General features: G+C 55.5%; 1 protein-coding gene across 1 annotated transcript in view; it reads left to right on the top strand.

The window, feature by feature from the left end:
* Positions 1 to 18,455, top strand: part of FAM222A (family with sequence similarity 222 member A) — a 54,085-nt gene extending 35,630 nt beyond the window's left edge. The window contains exon 3 of the mRNA XM_080822088.1: positions 15,911 to 18,455. Coding sequence (XP_080678214.1) covers positions 15,911 to 17,190 — 1,280 coding nt within the window. The 3' untranslated portion in view covers positions 17,191 to 18,455. The remainder of the gene's footprint in view (positions 1 to 15,910) is intronic.
* Positions 18,456 to 23,862: the final 5,407 nt, after the last annotated feature.

Below are 23,862 nucleotides of genomic sequence, written 5' to 3'. Positions count from 1 at the left end.
TTCCTTTTTTTCTCAACATTTTCTTAGCGCTCACTTCTTCATATTAAGCCTCCATTACCTGACATCAGTTTCTTTTTAAAGATTGACTTATTCATTTTAGAGAGCAAGCACAAGCAGGAGGGGCAGAGGGAGCGGAAAAAAGAATCTCAAGCAGACTCCACACTGAGCCCAACACAGGGCTCAACACCAGCACGATCTCATGATCCTGAGATCACGACCTGAGCCAAAACCAAGAGTCAGACACTTAACCAAGCCTGCACCACCCAGGTGCCCTTACCTGACATCAGTTTGAACTACTGTTTGGGGCATCTGGCTGGCTCAGTTGTTAGAGCATATGATTCTTGATCTCAGGGTTGTGCGTTCGAGCCCCATGTTGGGTGTAGAGATTACTGAAAAAAAAAATCTTAAAAATATATATCTTTTGATCCCAACTATTAAATATGAGGATATCTATGTGCTTTTGCCATTCCTCTCTTTCCCCTTCCCAACCTTCTGTTATTAGTGATACTGTTACACTGTTCCCAGGATTTATAATGTTGGTCACAGTCCCACAGTTAATTTCAGTCTGTCTCCTAGAGAAATAGGGTCACTGCTCACCACCAGTTCTTGTGCCTTAGTTTCCCATCACCAAAGCTAGTCCGTGGGTATATGGCTTGCCCCAAGTGAACAGCACTCCAGGAGTTCCTGCAAGTTCAGAAAGGTATATCTTGTCGATCTTCTGCTTAAATGAGTGAAAAATTCTCCCTGAGTCACTTGTTTCCTTGCGGATCTTTGCAGACCATACCCAGTTCTCCTTTATTGTCGGATGTTGGCATGGAGAAGTTGAAGCCTGATTTTTCCTTCTTACATTTCACTTAGATCTTTCCATGTCTTTCATGTTATTACTTTTACTAGCATGTGCCTTGGGGTTGACCGTTGAGAGTCTCTTTTTCCCGGAACACAGTACCATGCCCTTCTGACAGGGGGATCCCAGGCTTGTATTATTTCGGTTTCCTTCTTTGGAGAATTAGTTAAGCAAAGATTGTCTGTCTTTCACCTATCTTCCTGATGTACCCTTTTCACTTTGCTCACTTTTTTTTTTTTTTGAACTTTTTGTTTTCCTTATACATTCCATGTTCCCCTTTTGCTTTTACAAGTTTTTTCCTCTACTCTTGTATATCTGCCTTGTGTTGTTGTTTTATAGAAACAATTGTTTACAAAGTTTTTTTTTCCCTCACAGTGAAATATTGGGCTATAATCTTCGTCTCATCTGTGGCTACATTTTCGATGGGAAGTGGGATTTATTTATTTATTTATTTTGCCAGATGTTACGTAGGCTTTGCCTGTCTCATTTTCCTTTTGATTAAGTACCATCCTGGTTCAATTTTATTACTTGCCTCTGGAGTTTTTCTCAGCCCAGCTGTTTCCCTCCAGTGGCCTCAGAGACAAACCATACATACCTACAAGTATGGCTTATTAGTGGGATTTCTTACTTAGCCCTACCTTCTTTGCTTTTCAGAACCACGCAGGCCTAGGGAAGGTCAATAACCAGCTGCTGCATTCCTGGTTTCACTGCAAAAAAGAGGGTTTAGATTTTGTTTAGACTCATACAGGATGTATCTGTCACAGTTGGGAAGTATATGCTGCCGGTTCTTTCTGAACTGCACAGCTATGGCACTCTTTCTGCTTCCTCCCTCAAGCCCCCACTGGATCGCTGTTGCTTTTGGGCAGCCTCTCCGTTGTTGTTTAGGGGTTTAGCTGTCTCCTAGTTTTGCCAAAAAATGGAACTTGTGTTTTTGTTCCATGTTGCTTTGGGGGTATTTGTAGGAAGAGAAGGTATATCAACATTTCTCAAAATTGAGGCTCGCTCTTCTGCTGGTGTTCTTCCAGAGAGAGGGGTATAGAGAAATATTTGTCTGCCTTATCAAAAACAAAACAAGGACAGATAATTTGGTGGTGGTGGGGGGCTTTGGTTTCAAGGAATATGTTTTTCATGCACAGTCCCCTTCATTCCTTTATATGACCTTCAGAGAGAACATATTCTTTTTTATTAAATTAAGTACTTCACTGAATAGATTGTCCATGGTGCCCAATTCAGAAAGCAGAAGAATTTAAAATGAAAAATAACTCACCTTCTCAGAGGAAACCAATGTTGGCAGTTTCTTAAATACCCTCCTGAAAAATACACATTCAGGAGGAACAATAAATACCTTTCGTATAAACATTCATATCTGCCCCCCCCCTCTCAATTTCTTCCCTTTTTTCATGACTCATATGTCCTGGCAGTTATTCACCACGTGATAGAAAGAATACCCTCATTCTTTTTAATTGCTGCATTGTATTCCATTACTTGGATAAAGAATAACATTTTAAACCATCCCTCTGTTAATGGGCATTTAGGTGGTTTCTAGTCTCTTGCTATTCAGAACAGGGCTGTAATGGATCTTTGTACATGTATGTGTATTTGTTTAAAAAAAAAAAAAAGGTCTTCCCCAGGTGGACTTACTGGCTCAGAGGATCTGCGGGTTTTAACCTTTGATTGCTCTTGTGCATCTGGCTGGAGGCAGGGGCTGGGCGGGACGACCTGGGGTGGGCGTGATGACCTGGACTCGTCCTTCCTTCCTGCTCCAAGGCTTGAACGAAATAGTGTGGAGGGCCACCAAGGACATCCTGCTTTTCCAGCTCGCTCAGACCCTTTGACATCTTTGCACTGATTGGAAAAGACAGTGACTCTGCCTGTAATTGAAAAGCACAGGAAAGAGGGAGGCAGGAAGGGAGATAAGCAAATTGAATTGGGTGCCCTGCTGCCTGTCAGGGCCTAGACACTTGGCAGAGTGAGGCTCCTGCCCTTTCCTCCTGGGCATAACTGTGGGGCAGTTGTGCTTGTGGCCTTCGGGCAGAGCTGAGATGGGAAGGGCTCTCCCTGAGCTTTGTGACTGGACCATAGGCTTGGCTGCATTTCTTACCACAGGGGAAAGGTCTCAACTGGGCCATGGGTACTGTCCTTGGCCAAGTTGGTCAGCTTCTTAGGGCCAGTGCTCTCCCTTTTGTAAAGCAAGGGGTCAAGTCAGGTGGACCTAAGAAGCCATCCAGCTCTGCCCACCTGTGACAATAATGTCAAAAGCCTGGTCTAGGGAGGACATGGCCCGGTCTGAGATGCTCTCCCTCCATTCTTTATAAAAATGGGATCAGAGCAGCCTGCACAAGGCTGCACAAGGCATGGCAACCACATATGCCCAGAACATGGCCAGCAAACCAGAAATGGCCACAATTTCCCTCTCTGGGGCCTGAGGTCAGGCAAGTAGAGGAGACAGGCGTGGGGGTGGCCCTGTGTCCAGGAGCCTGGGCAGCTGGAACAGGTGACTAGAGAAAGTGACCTGGAGAGAAAAAAGAAGGGACAAAAGGTGTATGTGTGTGTATATACAGTGGGCAGGGGAGTCCATTTCCCCTCCCCTACTTCAGGCCTGAGTTCTTGGGCTACTCCCAGCTGGCCAGAGTCCCTGGGTCCCCGATAGAACCTGCCCACACCTGGGACAGAAGCGTGTTTTTCTCAGCTGCTCAGGACCTTCCCTGATAATAAATATTTGACTTTCTCATCATGGTGTTGATCCATAAACTTGGAGCGCGCACTGCTCTAAGTACAGGCTGAGGAGAGAGCCCCAGAGAGGCACCATGGGAGCATGGGGGTGACATTCCAGGACCTGCCACCCAGGAAGGGAAGAGCTGAGGCAGCTACCCCAGGACACTGACGTGAGCTGCCATCCTTGCTCTGCCAGGCCTCGGGCGAGTGGCACAGCCTCTCTGTGCCTCATACTGCCCTCCTGCGCATGAGCCGCCAGGGCAAAGGCATGGAGACAGAGCTGGTCTGGGGGGTCAGATCCTAGCTGTGCCCTGAGTGGGGTATGTGTGTGAGGTCTTGGACAAGTGAGTGAGTGGCCGTCTCTGGGCCTGTTAACTCGACTGTGATGTGAGGACAAAAACAACAGAGAACCCCTAGGGCCTGGTGGCAGACTCAAACACTTCACCTGCCCCACCTCCCCCGCAGGGAGCGGGAGCGCCCCTCCCCGTGCTCACAAAAGGACAAAAGGCTTCTAGCCCACTCTCTCATCTTCATGGGAGGAAGGGCTTGCTAACCCAGAAGGAGCAGGGAGAGGCGCTTCTCCCCTACTCCCATCCTTCACCCACCAACCTTGACCCCGGAAGGCTGGACGCGCGAGCATTCCTGCAGGTGCAGCTGCTTCCACTGACACTAATAAAATACGGAAGAAACAAAGCAATTTAAAATTCCAATAAAATTAAAGACAAACCTCTGGTAGCAGATTCAATTATGTAACTGTCACTGAGTGCAGCCTCGGGACAGAAGGAAGGGCCAGTGCCACCCCCGCCACAGGAACCATGCCTAGGAGAGGACAGAAGCTCAGAGATAAAGGGCTGCGAGAGGGCCAGACGGAGTCAGCCCCCTTTGTATGATTTAACAAATAAAAATCAGCTCTAACCCTAGGAAGGAAGGCAGCTTCCTTCACTACAGAGCATCCAAGCATAACCCATACCGCAAGCCAAGCTGAGGGCTGGTGAAATCAGAGCAAGACAAAGATCCAAATCCCTGCCTATCCACATGGTGCAGAGGTCCTGGTCGGCTCCATGAGACAGGGAAAATAAGTAACAAGCTACAAGGATTAGAAAGAAGTAAAACTAGCTGCATAGAAACCCTGGAAGAATTCAGCAAGATCGCAGCTATGAGGCCAACATCCAAAAGCCATCGTGTTCCCCTACACACAGGAGCTGGCGAACATTTCCTGTAACTTTTCTGATATTTTCATCCCTCCAGGCCACACAGTCTCTATGGCAACTTACTCTGCTCGGCCACGTGGTAGCGCGGAAACAGCCGGAGATGCTCGGAAATGAATGGCATGGCTGTGTTCCAATAAAACTTTATTTACAAAGGCAGGCAGCAGGCCAGGCTTGGCATGGCTGTGTTCCAATAAAACTTTATTTACAATGGCAGGCAGCAGGCCAGGCTCTTCCAGCTAAAGAGCTGGAAATTACATTAAAAAAAAAGATACTATTACTTTTTTTTTTGGAAACAGCTTTCCGTGTATGGTAACATGCGCCACACGCTCTGTGCCTTCCAAGCGTACTGGTGAATACCCTGTAGCGCGAATTCACAGGGCTGTGCTGCCGTCACCACCATGAAGTTTCAGAACATTGCCTCATCGCCCCAAACAGAAACCCCACACCCATGAACGATCAGTCTGGACTCCGCAACTCGCTAACCCTGTCTCCGCATGTGCCTGTCTCAGACGTTTCAGATAAACGCAGTCGTACAATGTGTGACCCTTTGTGTTTGGCTGTTTTCAGTTCCTATGTTTTCGAGGTTCAGCCCCCAAGTAGCTCGTACCCATACGTCATTCCTTGTCATTACTGAGTAATCTTCCCTGGTGTGGCTACGGCATGTTTTCCTTACCACGTGTCTACGGATGGACATGCGGGTTGCTCCTCTTTTTGGGGCGATCGTGAGTATGCTGCCATCAATGTTCATGCACAAGTCTTTGTGGGGACGTAGGTTTCCATGCGTCTTGCAGGTGAACCTGAGGAGAGTTGCGTTGCTTGGGCACACGGCTGTCCTCCATTGAACTCGTTTGAGGAACTGCCAGAAAGGTTTCCAGAACAGCTGTGCTGTTGTGCATGCCTGCTGGCCACGGCTGAGGTGCCAGTTCTCCCCGTCTTCACTGAAACTTACCCCCTGGCTTTCTGATCCCAGCCGTCCCCCCCAACTGTGACACGGGATCTCACTGTGGTGGTGACTTCAGTGAGGGAGCATTCTGATGACTAATTCCAGTGCTTTATTGCTTTATAGGTCTGTTCGGATTTTCTGTTCCTTCATAAGTCAGTCAGGTAGTTTGTGTCTTTCCAGGAACCATCCATTTTAGCCACGTTATGGTATCATTAAGAAACTAAAATACACTGGGGACTCCTGGGTGGCTCAGTTGGTTAAGCGGCTGCCTTCGGCTCAGGTCATGATCCCAGCATCCTGGGATGAGTCCCGCATCGGGCTCCTTGCTCGGCGGGGAGCCTGCTTCTCCCTCTGCCTCTGCCTACCACTCTGTCTGCCTGTGCTCACTCTCTCTCTCTAACAAATAAATAAATTTAAAAAAAATTAAAAAAAAAAAGAAACACATTGGTGTACATTGGTGGAAGAGGTAAATGACCTTTGTGGAGAAAAAGTATATTCAGTGATGTTTTTTAAAGACCAAAATAAACATAGATGTATGTCCTGCATGTGGACAGAGATTTCAGTAGGGGGAAAATCAGCCCAATCCTTATATCCTGACTGTGTGTGTGTGTGTGTGTGTGTGTGTGTGTAACTTGAAAAGCTGACTTTGAAGTTGATAGGAACAAAAGGCCAAGAACGGGCAACGCGCGCCTGACAAAGAAATAGAAGGGTAGAGGACCAGGGTCGTACTGCTCTGGCTTAAGGCTGAGGTGGTGGGATCAGCACTGGCACAGAGGGAGCCAGGGCATGGAGCAGAACATCTAGATGTGGACCAGTGTGCATGTGAGCTCAGTCTGGGACAAAGCAGGCCCTGCAGATCCCTGGGGATAGACATGCAGGGCTGGGACCCCTGCTTATCCATGTGGAATGAATGACATTGGAGCCCTACCTCACACCACACACAATGAGGATGTCCAGACAGACTAAAAATCTGGTACCATGCAACGCAAAACCGTATCATTCTTTGAAGCAAATGATGGGAACATCCACCACGAAGGACTTGCAAATGGGAAGAGGGGATAAAAGCACGAATAAAGGAAACAAGTTGGAACACATTAAAATAAAAAAAAACTGCTGCTTGGCAAAATGCACCATAAAAAAAGTCAAGACAGCCAAAGACAGGGAGAGTCTGCCGCACTTACAATGGACCGATATCCAGAACAGCCAGCCAGGGATGTGACTGCAGAGAAAGCAGTGCTGAGGGGCAGGGGATGGGATGGGGCCGGGCACTTGGGGAGCGAAGGGTAGAGGAGTCAGATCCACGTGGTTGTGGATGGAGATGCGAGGAGGGGGAATGTATGTGGCCACAAGGAGGGGAGATGAGGCATCAGTTCCAAAGGGCACCGTGCAGGCAGTGGTCAGCAAGCGGAGCACAGGGGGACAGTGAGAAGTAGGCTCTCAGAGGCCGGGTAGGGAGCAGGGAAGGGAGACTGAGACACAGGTCAGTGGCAGGAAGGTCAGGCTGGGAAGGAATAAAGTCCCCCTAGCCCTGCCCACAGGGCCCCCCAGGCACTCCAGGGCATGGAAGGCATGGGTAGATACACTGTGAGATTGTGAGCATCTCCTGGTCTCTGTGTACAGGCCGGCCTTCAATATCTGAGCACCTGTGACTCCACACGTGTCCCTGAGCATCTGGGTGTGTGTACATGTGAGCCTGTGTGCACGTGCACACACGTGGTTAGAGAACGAGAGGATCCTTCCCGCAGCGCCCAGTGATCACCGCCACCCTGCACTGCCTAGTCTGGTCCAGGAAGAGCTGGAAGGCAGGTAGCCAGCCTTTTCTGAGCACCCATGATGTACCAAGATTTCGGACACGCATTCTTTCATGGAATCCCCCCTGTCCTCTTAGGGCAGATGGAGGCCAGGGAGCTGCGGTCACCTCCCTGAGGTCACTCTGCTGGGGACTGGGGCACCTGGATTCACACCCCGGGTCAGCAAGCTGGGGGCAGGTCAGGGTTGTTGGTGGCCGCCCTCGTCCCTCCCCCAGCCCTCGCAGTGTGGGCCAGAGGACAGCTGCATCAGCCCCGGCCCAGCCGCCTTCCCCACCACCCCCCTTCCTGGGCGGCCTCATTAGGGATTCTGCTGGTGCCACCAGCTAATTAGTGTCACATTAATTGAGCATTCAGGAGGCTGCCACCTCCAAGGGCACAGTGTCGGCAGCAAAGGGGAATGCAGATGCGGACTGCTCCTCCCTGTGGGCTTGGGCCAGGCCCTGTGCTCAGGGACGCCTCATGCCCTGAGGCGCCTGGGGACACCCCTCCCCCATCTCAGCAAGGTAGTGCTCTTGCCTTGGCTTCCAGAGCCTGAAGGGAAGAGGCAACAGGAAAAGATAAATGAGAAAGAAGTGACATTCGCTGAGTACCTACTGTGTGCCTGGCATGCCTGTAGTCCTCCCACTCCTCCCAGGGGAAAGCTACAGAATTCCACCTTCCAGTCAAAAACACCCAATGTCCCCCAAGGGAACAACGTCTGTGGGAGCGTGTCCATGGCCCTGCAGGAGCCTGCCTTCAGCTGGACAGTACCTGGAGGGACTGGCATGGCCGTGGGAGGTGCCTGGGGTCCGACCGAGAACCCCGGAGCCTGGGAGTTGGCATCTCCCCACTGCTGCCCTGGACAACCCCACCCCCAAAACCACCACCATGCCTTCCTCCACTGCCCCTCAGGGAGCGGGCACCACGGGCCTTACAGGGCAGAGGAGCCCACGGACTTCAGCCCGCTGTGATTTGTCCATCCTTCTCCCCCTAAAGATGAGAAACCAAGGGTCCCACTACAAGTGGTAATGCTGCGGCCCGACCCCAGCCAGGGTCTGAGCTTTGCACCCGTGCCATCACTCCTGCGGAGCCCCCACCTGGCCACCCATGCTTCTCCCCTCCTCCTGGTGGGGGGCCACCAGGGGCTGCCGAGTCCCGCTCTCCCATCTCCCTGTAGCAACATTAAATCCCACTCAAAGGGCTGCTTTTAATTGGCTTAATATACTCGTTAATAACCACATCTCTTTAAGGCACCTGTAAAAGGCCCATAACATTAACGTAATGGCAGTGACGGCCCATCCGCACTGGCAGCCAGCCTCTTAAATTTCCTGACAGGACTTTAATGGGGGCCGTGGGGCAGGGGGGGCCCAACTCACAGGGTGGGGGCGGTGGTTTCTGCACACGGAGTCTCAGTTCTGTCTGGCTTCTGCCCCCGCCACGTCCCACGGGCCTCGGAATGTGGTGGGGGTGGGGGGAGACAATGAACTCTGCAGACACCTGCTGGGACCCCACACATCTTCCCAGGGGTCAGGGTGGGGAGAAAGAGCCACGCTTGCCCTCAGTATTTTGCCCTGAAGACAACAGACAGTTACAGCCTGGGTGCCCTGGGGGCGGGGAGGGGTGTGTGGAGCCCATCCCTAGGGAGGCCTCCGAGGCCGAGGCCGAGGCCGGAGGCCGAAGCCAGCCACCCCAGCCAGGTATAAGCCCCACTTCTTCTTCCATCCTCCCAGGGCAGAGTTCAGGCGCCTTCTGTGCACCAGGCAGCACACAGACAGTTCCACCCAACCCCAGATTCACCCGGCTCTGCAGGAGCGGTTGGGCGGGGTGGAGGAGGGGAGGCGGACATGGAGGGTTTACCACTAGGGTGTGGGACACAGACCAGGTGAGGCGGGTGTCCAAGTATCTGAGCACAAGGGGGCATCATCCTAGCTAGGCTCTAAGGGACCCGGGAGAATTTGGTTACTGAGGAGAAGCCTGTGGGAGGAGATACCTGTCCCGAGCCATGGTGTCCGTGACGCCTGGTGACAGAGAGCAGGGTCCCAGGGGACAGGTGACAGAGCTCAGAACCTGCCTCACAGATCCTTTCTGTGCCACCCGAGCTCTCAAACTGGTGCTCCTTGGGCTACCTCCCAGCCAACAGGTGTACGGTTGGGCCTACGTGGTGTCCGAACACAGTCTCAGGGGTGTGCACACCTCTGCGCCAGGCACAGCCTCCACGCCCGCCCCAGTCCCTGCCCCCCAGCCTAGGCCTCCTGGCCTCTGGCCCCTGGCCCATCCCCAGCCCCTCTGTCCTCCAGTAGTCAGCAATAACACTTGACACCCTGTTCCCTGAATGTCTCCCCTCCACCTCTGAAACCCAGGGCCACCTCCCAGGCTGCCATGAGGATGTCCAAAGGGCAGGGCTGTAAGGAGCTGGCACTGTGCCTGGCCCAGGGCAATGCTCCACCGAGGGTGGCTGTCAGCACGTGAGAGGGAGCCCAGGGACACCACGGGTGTGTCCAGGGCCCTGTGGGAAAGGAGGGCTGCAGAGAGAGGTTAGAGTCCCATGGCCAGGGCCTTGGATGCCAGCCTGAGCAGCTCAGACTTCACACACACACACAGGGGCTCAACAGAGGGCGTTGTACAGAGACGCACCCGGGAGCCTGGAGGCTGTGGAGGGGACTTTAGTGAAGCCATCACTACCAGCAACCATAGCACCCCCGAGGATGCTCATAAAAACTCTCCCAAGACCAACAGTAGTGTTCCATTTTACATAAGAGAAAACTGAGACCCAGAGAGGGGTAGCAGCCTGACTCAGCCCACCCTTGCCTCCCCAGCCCCCTGCACTAGGATGCCTTCTCAAAAGGCTCCTAGCTGCTCTTGGTGCTCTGCTCCCCTTGGTGGTGAGGGCCCATGCAGGGAGCCAGGGAGGGCCTTGGGCAGCTCGAGGCCAAGGGTAGAGGAGACAGCTTTGAAGCAGGCTGCTGTGACGCAGGCATCAAGGGCAGGGCCCTGGAAGAAAGGAGAGCTGCATGCCTGTCCCCTACCCACACACGGCACATGGTCAGGGCCAGCCCCTGGGGACTACAGAAAAGCACAGAGAACTAAAATGCCCCTCTCCCAGGCAAGACCATGCCAGCCTCTAGGGTTCTTGTCTTTAAGTCTTGTCTTGGCCCCCCTTCGAGAGGGAAGGAGAGAGGCCGAGGGCTCGCAGGTACAGCCCTTCTGTTACCTCCTGCCTCCACAGACCCGTACTGTTGGTACTCCTTTGCCCATTTCGTCAGAACCTTCTAGAACCCAAGTTTCAATGCCCAGCAAAGCACATTTCTACTGAGGACCTGCTGGGCACTCTTTCTCGTGGGGACAGTCAAGTTGCTCCCAGGACTTCTTCGTGAGGCCCCCTCTCCCTGCCCAATTTTCCACCCAGTAGCTGGAGGGGTCCCATCAAAACTCGAGGAAGGTCCTGTCCCTCCTCTGGTCCCCGCCCTCCAACGCGGAGTAGGAGCCCAGGTCCTCACAGTGCCTGACCCCGTCCACCTTCTACGATCCTCCCCTGCTGACACTGCTTCCCCAGGCACGCCTGGCCCATTCCCCTTGGCCTTGGCACTTGCTTTCCCCCTGGGAAGACTGCTTTTCTGTCAGAAGCCATGTGGCTCACTCCCTCACTCTGCAGCCTTCCCTCAAAGGCCACTTTATCAGAGACGCCTCCGCTGATCACAGCATCCACACTAGGCACCCCTCCTCAGGGTCACTGCACGCCCCAGGCCCCACTGTTTTGCTTACTGTGCTTGCATAACTACCCACCCCCCGATTCAGTGACCTCCGACAGCCATCTTGTGTGCTCGGGAGAACGGACAGGGCACAGTGGGGAGGGTGTGTCTGCTCCGTGGCGCTGCTGGGAGCAGGGTGAGGGAGACCTGGGCTCGGTGCTGGAAGCTTCCAAAGGCATGCTTCCTCCCACATCAGGTGGTGGATGCCAATGGTCCACTCTAATACCCACATGTGGCCCTCCGTGGGGCCGAGGCTTCCCAGAGCAGTGACTGGGTTCCAGGGACAGACACCCCGACAGACCGGCACAGAGCCACCTTGGTGTCCGTGCGAAGCCATGCTGCCTGTTAACCGCCCAGCCAGGAGGGCCATAGGGCGCCCCACCCGCCACGCTCCCAACCCGCCCCACTGCCACCCCCTCCACCCCCTCAGCGCAGAACCGAGTAGCTGAGTTCCTTCACATTCCAGGTAAGGAAGATGAGCCTCCACTACTTGTGGGAGGAGTGCCAAAGGATTCGTGGACTACCACGCCTGCTTTGTCCCTGTTCCTGGGGCCTGTGGCCGCCTGACAGGGTCTCAGGATTGTCGCCCCTGTGAGACTGTCAGCTCTGTGAGGGCGGGAATGTTGGTTTGCTCTGGCTGCTGCTGCTTCTCCAAGGCCCTGTGTGCTGCCTGCATAGACAAGGGCCCAGGAAGTGTCTGGACGCGGGGCTGGAAGGGGGCTTTGGAGAGGCGGCTTGCCGTGGGCTGTCTCCTTAGCTTAGTCCCTCCTGGGATTCGTTCTTCCAAGTGTTGTGACTGGCAGCACACAGAGGCCCCCAGGCCGGAAGGGTCCATCCGGGCACAGCCTAGTCGTCCAGTAAGACATTCCTGGAGACCTACTATGTGTCCTGTAGACGCTGGGGGACACGGTAGCAGACAGGCCAGCTAGGGAGCCCGAGTCTTGGGGGGCAGAAGGACAAGCCCAGGGCCACCGGGATCTGCTGTGGTGTCTGTGGTGACCACACCCAGGCACTAATGGGACCTCTGGACTGGGGGGTAGGGGTCCCCTAGTCCAGCTAGAGGTACCAGAGAAGGCAGGGAGGGAGCAGCATCGAAGACAGGCCCTGGGGTCCCCCAGCAGGTCCCCCCGCCTGCCACACATTAAACCTATGAGTCCCTGACCCCACGGAGCTGTGCCACGGTGCTGAACTTGTCGCTGCCCATTCCCCTCCTCCCGGCTCTCAGAGTGCTCAGGTGCTCCAGACAAGAGACCTCGAGAAAAGCTGTGGGCCCAGAGCCCAGCCTGTACTCAGTGCAGCCAAAGGGCACCCCCAGCCCCCATCAGCTCCCTCAAATACTGGAGGCCCCAACCCACCCTGGGGGAGCCCTGCTTACTGGTAGGGCCCAGACGGGCCCCTCCTCTCAGCGAATGGGAACCAGTAACAGGCTGAACCCTTTTTACAACCCCCCTCGTCGTCGTCGTCTTCTTCTTCTTAAAGGTTTTAAACACCTAATTTATTCCATCCATTAGATAGATTTTGTAGATTTAATCATTTTCACAGTTGGTGGCTCATTGGATACTCAAGATAAACTCCAAATGAAAGTATAATGGTGAGGACAAATGAGTTTTCACACCACAATGGCAGAAACCTGCTTGGGAAGGGGGTTGAAGAGGAACAAAAATACATACAGATATAATTTTTTTCCCCGGCAGCCGCTTTTGCTGACTCTGGTAGGTTACCACAGTTAATTTCACCAGTTTTGTTCATCTGTAAAATTGCATAAAAGTGACATTTTTGTGCTCATTATAGCAACTGCTGATTTATGGCTGGTAAATGAAGAGCTGGTCCCTTTTTTGCGGGACTCTCCGAGTGGCGCTAAGTGCCCATGAAATTGCTTGTATAATGTAGTTTAAATCCAATCTCAGAGAAAGATTCCCCCGTTGGCCAAAGTGACATTTCCATTCTCCACACCGAGTTTATTTTAGGCCACTTAGGAGGGGGCTGCCCCAGGCAGGGTCAAGGATGGAGGCCTGTGGCCTGCCAGGGGTCAGCTCCACCTGCCGGCCCAGATTAGGACCAAGGGATGGAGGGGCGCTGGCCCAGGCTCCTTGGGACGCTGAGGGCTGCCTGCCTCTTCCCTCCCTGCTGCCCTGCCCGTGTCAGACCGCATTCCTGCACCTCAGGGCAGAGGGAACTGACCTCTCTAACATGCATGCCTGGGCCTCCCTCTCCCCTGTGTCAAACTTCGCCTGGCTGTCAATGGTCTGGGGCAGGGTTTCTCCAACATTCTCTGTGCTCAGAGGTGGTCCCATGTACTATAGGCTGTCCTGTGGTATCCTGGGCCACTACCCACTGGACCCCCGTAGCTGGGATGGGGGCTCCCGCAACCCAAGTGTGAGGACTAAGTACATCCCCAGACTGGCTAATGTGCCCTCAGGGTGGGGTGGGGGAAGCCACTGCCTTACCCCACGCCCTCCCAGGCCGCCTCTATCTCCCTCGACTGTTGCCCTTGGCTTCTGCTTTCATTCTGAATTACAGTTCCCACTTGGGATAGGCTTCCTCGCCCCTGGACCTTTGCCTGTGCTGTTTTCTTTTGCCTGATATGTGTTTCTCTGCTCTCTCCTCACCCCTTTCAACATTGCCTTAACTGGGATGCTCTTTCTTCTAGAAAGCCATCTCGCTTTCCAAAGCCAGCCTGAGTGAGCCCCCCCTGCACCCCAAAATGCCTGTGCCTTCCCATCGCAGCACATACCTTGCCGAGATTGGCTGTGAGCCCAACAAGGGGACCAGGGCTGAGGCTCTGGAAGGATGGGATGTGGGCTGAGGCCTTCCAACCGAGGGGGAGGAGGGCAGGTGATGGGGTCAGCACTCCACCCAGCCACCATGCCAGGCCTACCTGTGGTCAGAAAGGGCAGCCCGAGCCACTGCCCCTTCTTCCCCAGGAAGGCCCTTGTCCCAGGCAGATGGGAGGGTATTACCATTTCCGCCTAGAGAGCACCTGCTTCTGCTGACACACCCCACCACGCACAACTCATTGGAACTTGAAGCCACCCTGGGAGGCAGTGTCCCCAGCAGCATCATGCCCATTTTACAGATGAGGAAACAGAGCCACAGTGTGGGGAAGCCTCATTCTCAAGTCCCCAGGGGGTTCCAGGGGTGCTCATGGGGCAGGAGGAAGGCAATATGCTGTGGAGACCTTGAGAGGTCCCCTCGCCCAAGGGCCCAGAGAGGTCGCCCCCTTCCCAGCACCGACTGTGAGCCTCACACCCTCTGCTCAGCCCCTTGGCACAGTCCTTCCCCCAAGCTGCCCTGCAGGACTGGCGTAATTGTACCTGATGCCTATTCCACAGGTGGGGAAACTGAGGCTCAGCCAGACAGACCATTTGCCCAGAGGCACAAAGCCCCACAACCAGACAGGATTCTACCCAGCACGCCGGTTCTAAAGCCCAGGGTCTTCCCAACTACTTCTTGGGAGGCCCCTGCTCACTTCCCCACCCACGGAGGGTCCTGGGCAACGCCGAGGAATATCTCAGGCCCAGGGAGGGGCTTTGGATGGGAGAAGAGGGTCTGCCCACCAGCAACCCACCTGCCCCACAGAAGGCGCCAGTTGTGCCTCCAAGACTAGGACAGTCAGCCTGTCACACAAAGTGCACCCTTCAGCCCCATGCCGACCACATGCAGAAAAGGCCATGCAGGGGACAGGGACGGGTTGGGCAGCCGGGGTGGGTAAACTCCCCTCACCTGCCTGCTGATGGAGCAAAGGCTGGCTGCTGCCTGCACCATGTCCCCCTGTTCTAGGCCTTGTGCTCTGCTCCAGGAGCAGCACGCTTAACCGTCCCACAGAGGGTGGCAGGTCATCATCACCCCATTTTGCAGATGAGGAAAGGGAGGCACAGAGAGGATAATGAAGCAATAGGAGGGATAGCCTCCCGGCGGTGTGGTGTTAAGACAGGTGACACCAAGCATCACTGAGGCTGCAGAGCCCCCGGAACGTCTGTGCTCTACAGGGGAGCGGAGCCTGGGACAGTCTCCTGGGCAGACTGTGGGTATCTTCTCCTAGAGCTGCAGAGTCACCTGCCCTGAATCCCCCTGCTGGGCATAGTCCCAACAGAAGTCACAGGATAATGTGTACACGAGGACATACGGTGCTAAGTGTGTCTCCCCCAATGCCATCAACAGGAGCAAGGACGAGTACATTGTGATGGTCGCATCCCACACGAGGACCACAGGGCAGTGAGAATGCATGGACCATGCCACCTGGGCATATCCCACAAGCCACCCTAAGTCGCAGAGGCCCGTACGGGTGGGGACGCATAGCAGGATTCCATCCCGCCTGACACTGCCGTGAGAAGTCAGGACAGCTGTTCGCTTGGCCAGGGGCGCAGGGGGCTCTGGGGGACTGGCCGTGTCCCATCCCTTGGCCACAGGGGTGTTGCAGGAGTGCATTCAGTCTGTGCGAGTTCAGCTGACGACGTGGGCTTTCCTTCCCATACTTGACGCTAGATGTGCTGCTTTGGAGCGTAGATGGAACAAGCTGGAGGAGTGAGGGGATGGGACGGATGGGGAACCGATGGAGGGGGGGCAGAGTGAACCCCGCTGCAGGTGGCGGGCCGTGGGCTCCCTGGGTCATGGAGGCGGCTCTCACCTGTGCTTTCCTCACCCGCTTGTCCCCACAGGCGAGACGGCGGCCAGCTCCATGCATTCATCCCGCTACCCGAGCCCAGCCGAGCTGGACGCCTATGCGGAGAAGGTGGCCAACAGCCCACTGTCCATCAAGATCTTCCCCACCAACATCCGGGTGCCCCAGCACAAGCACCTCGGCCGCACCGTCAATGGCTATGACACCAGCGGCCAGCGCTACAGCCCCTACCCGCAGCACGCTGCCGGCTACCAGGGCCTGCTGGCCATCGTCAAGGCTGCTGTGTCCTCCTCCAGCGCCACTGCGCCCACCGGGCCCGCCAAGAGCGTGCTCAAGAGTGCCGAGGGCAAGCGGACCAAGCTGTCACCAGCTGCCGTGCAGGTGGGCATTGCGCCCTACCCGGCGCCCAGCACTCTGGGGCCCCTGGCCTACCCCAAGCCCCCCGAAGCGCCTGCCCCGCCGCCCGGCCTGCCCGCGGCTGCTGCCACTGCCGCCTCCGTCATCCCCCTGCCTGGCCGTGGCCTGCCCTTGCCACCTTCCAACCTGCCCTCCATCCACAGTATCCTGTACCAGCTCAACCAGCAGTGCCAGGCCCCGGGCGCCGCGCCCGCTGCCTGCCAGGCTGTGGCTGGTCCCCACCCCAGCCCGGCCAAGCATGGCCCCATGCCCAGCTTCCCCGGCATGGCCTATGCGGCCGCTGCCGGCCTGCCCGACTGCCGGAAGGGCGCCGAGCTGGGCCAGGGAAGCGCAGCGGCCTTGACGTTGGCTGGGGCCACCAAGCCTGCAGGGTACGCAGATGGGGGCCTGGATTACCTGCTGTGGCCGCAGAAGCCTCCCCCGCCACCACCCCAGCCACTGCGGGCCTACAGTGGCGGCACGGTGGCCAGCAAGTCCCCGGAGGCCTGTGGGGGGCGGGTTTACGAGAGGGCCGGCGGGTCACCCCTCAACTGCGGCCTGGGGCTGCCCACTGGCTTCACCGTGGGCCAGTACTTCGCCGCCCCCTGGAACAGCGTGCTGGTGACCCCCACCAGCGACTGCTACAACCCGGCAGCGGCTGTGGCGGTCACCGAGCTGGGGCCGGGGGCGGCCCGGGAGCTGGCAGGGCCCCCCACGGAGGCACTCTCTGGCCTGCCCAGCAAGAGCGTGTGCAACACAGCAGTGCTGAGCAGCAGCCTGCAGTCGCTGGAGTATCTCATCAATGATATCCGGCCGCCCTGCATCAAGGAGCAGATGCTGGGCAAGGGCTACGAGACCGTGGCCGTGCCCCGGCTGCTCGACCACCAGCACGCCCACATCCGCCTGCCTGTCTACAGATAAGGCCCGCCGGGCAGCCACACGGACAGACGGACAGGGCACCAAGTGGGGAGGCAGGCCGCGGAACAGGGTGGGCGGTGCACAGGGGTGCCCAGCCTCGCCCTGGGCCTGAGTGCCCGTGGATGCCCACAGGGAAGCCAGGCTGGCTGCTGCCACGCAGCCGCCTGATGGGGAGGAGCACGGCGGCCAGGCTCCCCAAGGCCCCTCCCTGCCATTGGCTGCCCTAGGACACGGGGAGGGCCCAGGGCAGCTGCTGACGTCCACCACTGCCTCCATCCAAGCCAGCAGAGGCAGGGAGACAGAAACCACTTTAAGACAGGAATGGTTCTTTCTGGCTTTCCTAGGAGAGGAGCTCAGGCCAGAGTGAGATACAGGAGGAAATGTGACAGTCTAGAGTCAGGGTGGGGTCAGAGCAGTCCCCCGGGGGTCAGACATCTCCCACCATGAGCTCCCCAGTCTCCTGGAAACGGAGCAGAGAAGGGGTATAGAAAGTCACAGGGCCTACAGTGTCCCTCACTGGCTAATCCAGGTGAAGACCACTCTAATATAGGCTCCAAGGCCTACCAGTACCCCCTGCTCCTCCTCCTCCTCTGGGTTCTCCTTCTCCTCCTACCATTCCTTCCCAACACAGAATTGTACCCCATTCCTACTCTCTCCAAACCCTGTACTACCACCTTCCCCCTTCTCTCCACATCTTACAGGGCTGCTGGGCACAGCTGTACAGGCTGTGCGCTGCACAAGGGCACCTCGTCCAAGGAGACACCATTTGCATCCCAGACTTGTATATTTATTATGGCAATTTTCCGAATCTTGAGGAAGGGGTGCCATTTTCCCTATTCGCACAAAGGCACCACAGGGGCTAACAGTGGGCCTGCCATCTTCTTCTGGGGTTTTCCTAGGAGCCAGCGAGGAGGCGACCTACTGATTTTAGTTGGGAGACCCAATCCAACTCCCTTCCAGCAAGTTGCCCTCCAAAGCCTGCTGGGCACCATCAAGGGTTGGGGGAGGGAGGCAGGCAGGGATCCCTCCCTACCCACCCCCCCACCCCCGGTTACATCCCCAAGGCCCGAATTCCCTGAGCCCTGGCCCCTCTGGCACTCCGGAAGCGGTACTGTATCTCTCCAAGGCCTGTTCAAGCACTAAGTGCATTTACAAATCTCTGAGAATGTTTTTTTTTTATACTAAAATTGACCATTATATTCTACTGTGAGAAGTGCAGTCTGCACTATATTGTTTTAAAAACGAAGAGAAAAAAAGGACAGAAAACACAGATGGTGTCTCAGCTGTGGAATTGTTCCGTAGCTCCTGTTTTGTTCTTTCTGCCTTCCCTCCCTTAGGAGTAGAACGGGGCCATCTCCTCCCCAGCCGACCCAGCACAGAGCCCCGAGGAAGCGGGCCAGGGGCCCCCACTGTACTGGGCATTCTGTGGGTCATTTACTTTTCCAGCTCTTGAGAGGGGTATGCTGTCATGTACCCTGTTCACGTGCCAGTACCCAAGCTAAAGGCCACTGGGCCACGGCCAGCGATCATTCTGTAGCATGGCTGAGGCAGGACCAAGCCCGGGCCCGGTGGCTCATTCCCTGAATGGTCTGGGGATGGTGTCCCCCATGTCGCACTACATTCCTTCCCAGCTTCTCCTCTGTCCCCGCCACTCTCCAAGCTTCTTTAGGGGGCAGTGCGGCTGCGGGCAGGCCGAAGAGGCTGGGCAGCCCCAGCACACACCCGCCTGGGCCCATGTGCCGGGTTGGGGGTGGGGGATCTGCAGGAGACCACCCAAGGTACTTCACGTTTATCAGCAGTCCGTTTGTGCTGGGCCTTTTCATACACGCTGTATCTCCCTGGAGCCTCACCACATCCTTGCAAGGTAGTAGGTGTTTGGCAAGGTAGTAGGTGTTTGAGAGGAAGAAACCAAGGCTCAGAGATGTGAAGTGACCTGCCTAAGGTCACACAGCAAGTCTGAAAAATGGGGCTTTGAACCCCATGGTTTGGACTCTTCTTTACATTCTGTCTCTGCCTTAATCGCCCAGGCGGGAGGGAGCCTGCCATCTGGCCTGGGGGGGGGACCTGGAGAGCCCCCGGTTTGATGCAGGCCTCCCCTCCTATGCACACAGCCCTACCTGGGTGCCAGGACGGGACCCAAGCTCTTCGGAACTGGGTCAGTGAACCAAGTGTAGCACCCCGCATGCCCTGGGGGAGCGCTAGTCCAGGGGTCGTGCTAGGTGACCAGCTACACAGAAGGCCTCTAGCAGTGACCATAAGTGGTATGTAAGCGGCAGCTGACCGAGTGCTTCACTGACCTCCCAAAACAGCCTCACCAACAGCGCCATTAGGTATGTGACCAAATCATCCCCATTTTACAGATGAGAACACAGAACCTGAGAACAGCTGCAAGGACGGTAAGAAGCAGCCAGGTTCCAGCATCAGGTCCCACACCCTGGCTCAGGCAGCCTCTAGACACCCCAGACACTCCAGCAGCCTCTCCCCTCACATGGAGCTGAAGCCCACTTGCAGCCTCACAGCACCCCAGGGGAGCCCAGGAGGCAGGCAGCTCGGGAGACCCAGCCTCTGGCCTGAACTAGAAGCAGGTTGGAATCCTGGCTTTGCTACTTGGAGTAACCATAACCCAGACAGGGAATTCAAGGGCACAAAAGCACAGGGCAAGAACTTGGGGTCTAGAGCCAGGTTTAGGGCTGGATGGTGGCCTGTGGCTTGGCTGTTCCCAGGGGCCCACCCACACTGGGGCATCAGGGGAGAGCAAGGAGGCAAGACTGGAGCCATCCTCTATCTAGGCCAGGTCCCCCATCTGGAGATGTGGGCCAAAGACGGACCTGCCTCCGATCTGGGAAAACCTCGCCCTCCATGGGCAGGGTCTGTGGGTCTACACGCAGGGCAGTGGGAGTGCATGGCACAGACAGTCTGGCTGGGGTTCTAGCCCTGTCCTAGCACCACCAGCTCCCAGGTGCCTTGGCCGGGCTCCTTCCTGGGAGCAGGGCTGGCTTATCTCAGTGGGCCCTCCAGCATGCAGCACCCCTGCACTGCATTCACATAATCACCTTGGACTACCTGCCACATTGGAGGGGCAGGGCAGGTGATGATGACATCACCATCAATGCTACAATGCCCACGGTCACTGCCAGTAGACGGGTCCCCAGACTTGGTGCTAAATGGTATCTAGTCCCCTATAGATCATGCAACACGACACAGGTGCACACCTCCATGGCAGAGGTGGGGCCAGTGAGGCCCCTGGAAGGCCAGCACTTTGCCCAAGGTCAGCTGAGGGTGGAAAACCGAGAAGCAGCTGGGACAGAACCCAGGCCTGACTCCAAGCCTGCCCTCAGAGTGGGCTGCACTTTGCAGAGAACAGAGAACTACCACCACGCCCCAAATATGGCCAATTCGCTCCAGGGCGTTGGTCCAGCCTTGGGTCCTGTGCTCCCGGGGGCAGGACTTCGTGCTGGGTGAAGGCTCAGGGCAGGGAATCTGCCATCTGTCTGCCCCCACCTCAGGCAGAGCTGCAAGCCTTCCTCTAGGTCTTCCGGGGGGACACTGGGCTCCTTCTCTCCCTTTAGTGGTCTTGCGCTCACGCCCCTTAGTGTCCGAGGTGGTCGCCACATATGGCTGGCACATAACCCCCACTATGTGATGCCTATTGTGATTAACGACTGCTAGGAGAACATCACCCCATCTCACACTGACATCAGAGCAGCCCCAGAGGGGCATGAAAGCTTGAGCAACTATATGAGCGGAGCCGCCGCAAGGCACACTCACCTTTCCAGGGTAGCTCTGTGCTTTCCTGACTCGTATAGGCCGGCCTTCCATGCACCTCCCCACACCTGGACAGGGGAAGCAGACAAGGTCAACCCCTGACCTTGCCTGGCAACAGCCAGAGACTTCAGCTTAGAACCTACACTGGGGCTTGCGAAGGGGCGGGATTCCGCCCGCCAGCGTGGGTTTCACGTGCACGCTTCCCACTGCGCCGCCTCACCGCGCCTGCACAATCCAGGCGGCCTTCAAGGGCCCTCGTGGACCCCACCTGCCCCTGCTCGGGCCTGGAAGGTGTGGCCCACCCAGGGGGACCTATGGTCAGAGGATTTCTTTTTCCTTTCTTTCTATTTTTTTTTTTTTAAAGATTTTATCATTTGAGAGAGTGTATGGGAGGGGTTGGGAGGGGTTGGGAGGGGTTGGAGGAGGGCCAGAGGGAAAAGCAGACTCCCCGCTGAGCAGGGAGACCAACATGGGGCTCTATCCCAGGACCCCGGGATCATGACCCAAGCTGAAGGCAGATGCTTAACCAAATGAGCCACCCAGGTGTCCCATGGATTTCTTTTTTTTTTTTTTAAGATTTTATTTATTTGACAGATCACAAGCAGGCATAGAGGCAGGCAGAGAGAGAAGGGAGGAAGCAGGCTCCCTGCTGAGCAGAGAGCCCGATGCGGGGCTCTATCCCAGGACGCTGGGATCATGACCTGAGCCGAAGGCCGTGGCTTTAACCCACTGAGCCACCCAGGCGCCCTGTGGATTTCTATTTAAATCACCACCATAGGCCAGCTCCCTAAGAGAGTGGTAGTGGGAGGGGAGGGGGCAGGAAAAGTGGCCCTCCTTGAGGCCGTATGTGACCCTGGGTGGACTTGTGTGGCCTGAGCCTCGATTCCAAATCTGTCAGAGGAAGTGGTGGCCTCTGAAGGCCTGGGATGTCCACAGGTGACGTGTGATCAGGATGACAGGGCAAATGGTCCCAAGGCAGTCCCAGGGCAGTGGGGCCTAGGGGCTGAAGATCAGAGAGACCTGGTTCCCTCATGAGCACGTGGTCTTTGGCAAGTGACCACCCCTCTTTGAGCTGCCTCTTTCTCCACCGCAAAGAGCAAGCACATTACAACCACCAGGAGTTGAACATTGGAAATAGGTGGTCAAGTTCCCTAGGGGACAGAGCCTCCTTGGGAGAAGATGCCCCAAAAGTTTTAGGCGTGTTACTTCTGTCATCACCTGGTCCAGCAGCTTTCACCTTGGAAAATGGGTTTCCAGGTTAAAAGAATTAAAGAAACAGATGCATCCCCCTTCCCCCACCTTAGAGCTGCACAAATCACATTAGCATATTAAAGGCTCTGAAAAGTCCTGCAGGCAAGGTACCCTTTTAGCTTTAACCCAGCATTTCCCTAGTATTTTTGATCACCTGTTTTTGTTTCTATCCATTAACATCCCAAGGAACAATACTTCAGGAAATAGAATCCTACCTCTTGTGTTGCAGTTAGGGAAACTGAGTAAGCTCCTTCTCTCTGGTGATGTGTGGCCCTCAGTTTCCCCAGTTGGTGGAGCAAGGACTGGACTCCAACCCTGACCTGAAGTCATTGGGCCTCAGTTCTGGGGCCACCACATTCTAATTGGTCTTTGTTCACCGTGTTGTGCTAGGCCCAAAGGAGAGAAGAGACCCGCAAGGAGAGAGAAGGAATCCCTCCTTTGACAAGTGGGGGTGTACCCCGATTTTGAAAATGAGGTTCAGAGAGGGAAGGCAACTTGCCTGAGGGCACACAGCAACTAAGTTCTAGACTGTCTAGGGGCAGATCTGGGCTGCCTTCTCTCCTTGTTGGGTGGTGAGGGAATTCCTGAGCTCAGAGCCTCAGGGTGCTTCTAATGGAGAGCTCAGCGAGGGGCTCTTCCTGACCAAGTTGGCTGGTTCCAGGTTCTCTCCGGCCTCAGCTAAGCAGGCCACTGGGTATGACTACAGCGGCCCCTCGTGGCCAAACTCGAGGATCAGCCGTCCCACCCTGCACAGGCCAAAGGCTGATCTGTGGGATTCGGTGCCTGCATCCCAAAAGGAGGCGGGGGGAGGGGGTAAGAACAAGCGGGACTCTCTGATGTCACAGAGCACCTGGAGATGCTGAGAAGGCTGTCTGCTGGAATCTGGGGACTTGGGTTCCATTCCCAGCTCCATCCAACCTCCCCTGTCCTCACCTGTTGGAACCCATTACAGGCTGTTACAGTGGAGAAATGGATGAGCACATGCTTTAGAAAGGCCAAAACACCACGTAAAGACAATCCTACAAATCCCTAGAAGGGTTCTCCTCCTAAGACAGAGGGTGCAAATCCTGACTCCACCACATCTAGGCTGTGTGATCTTAGGCAAGTGTGTTTACTTCATTGGGGCTCACTTTCCTCATCTGTAAAATAGGAATCAAAATGTATTCTTGTATCTGCAGGAATTGGGCAAGGTATCAGGAAACGCTGACTCTCTGGTTTAAATGAGAAAGAAAAATTATCTCCAACAATCATAAGAAGCCCTAAGGTAGGGAGGTAGGGTGGCCCCAGGGTTGGTTAATTCAGCAGCTCAATGGTATCATCAAAGATCTCTTTCCATCTTCTATTCTACCCAGCCCTTTCATGGTCACAAAACGGCTTCTGCAATCCAGGCATCACATCACAAACCCGACAGTGCCCAGCAAAGGCAACGTCTTCCTAGATTTCTCTTATTTTCCCAGGATCCCCCCCTCCTTTAGCAGACTTCCCCTTTTGTCTCACAGGTCAGAACTCATAGGTTCACGTGGCAATTCCCCAACCAATCCCTGGTAAGGGAAATAGAGTCACAGTGGTTGGCCTAGGGAAGCTCCTAACTGTGGAGCAGAGTGGAGAACTCTGAACAAAACAGGTGATGCGAAGAAGGAAGGGGGACATGGTTTCTGG

This window comes from Martes martes (genome assembly GCF_963455335.1).
Source record: "Martes martes genome assembly, chromosome: 13".
Lineage (NCBI taxonomy): Eukaryota > Metazoa > Chordata > Mammalia > Carnivora > Mustelidae > Martes > Martes martes.
The sequence above is the reverse complement of the archived record's forward strand: the minus strand, read 5'-3'. Positions and strand labels throughout refer to the sequence as shown.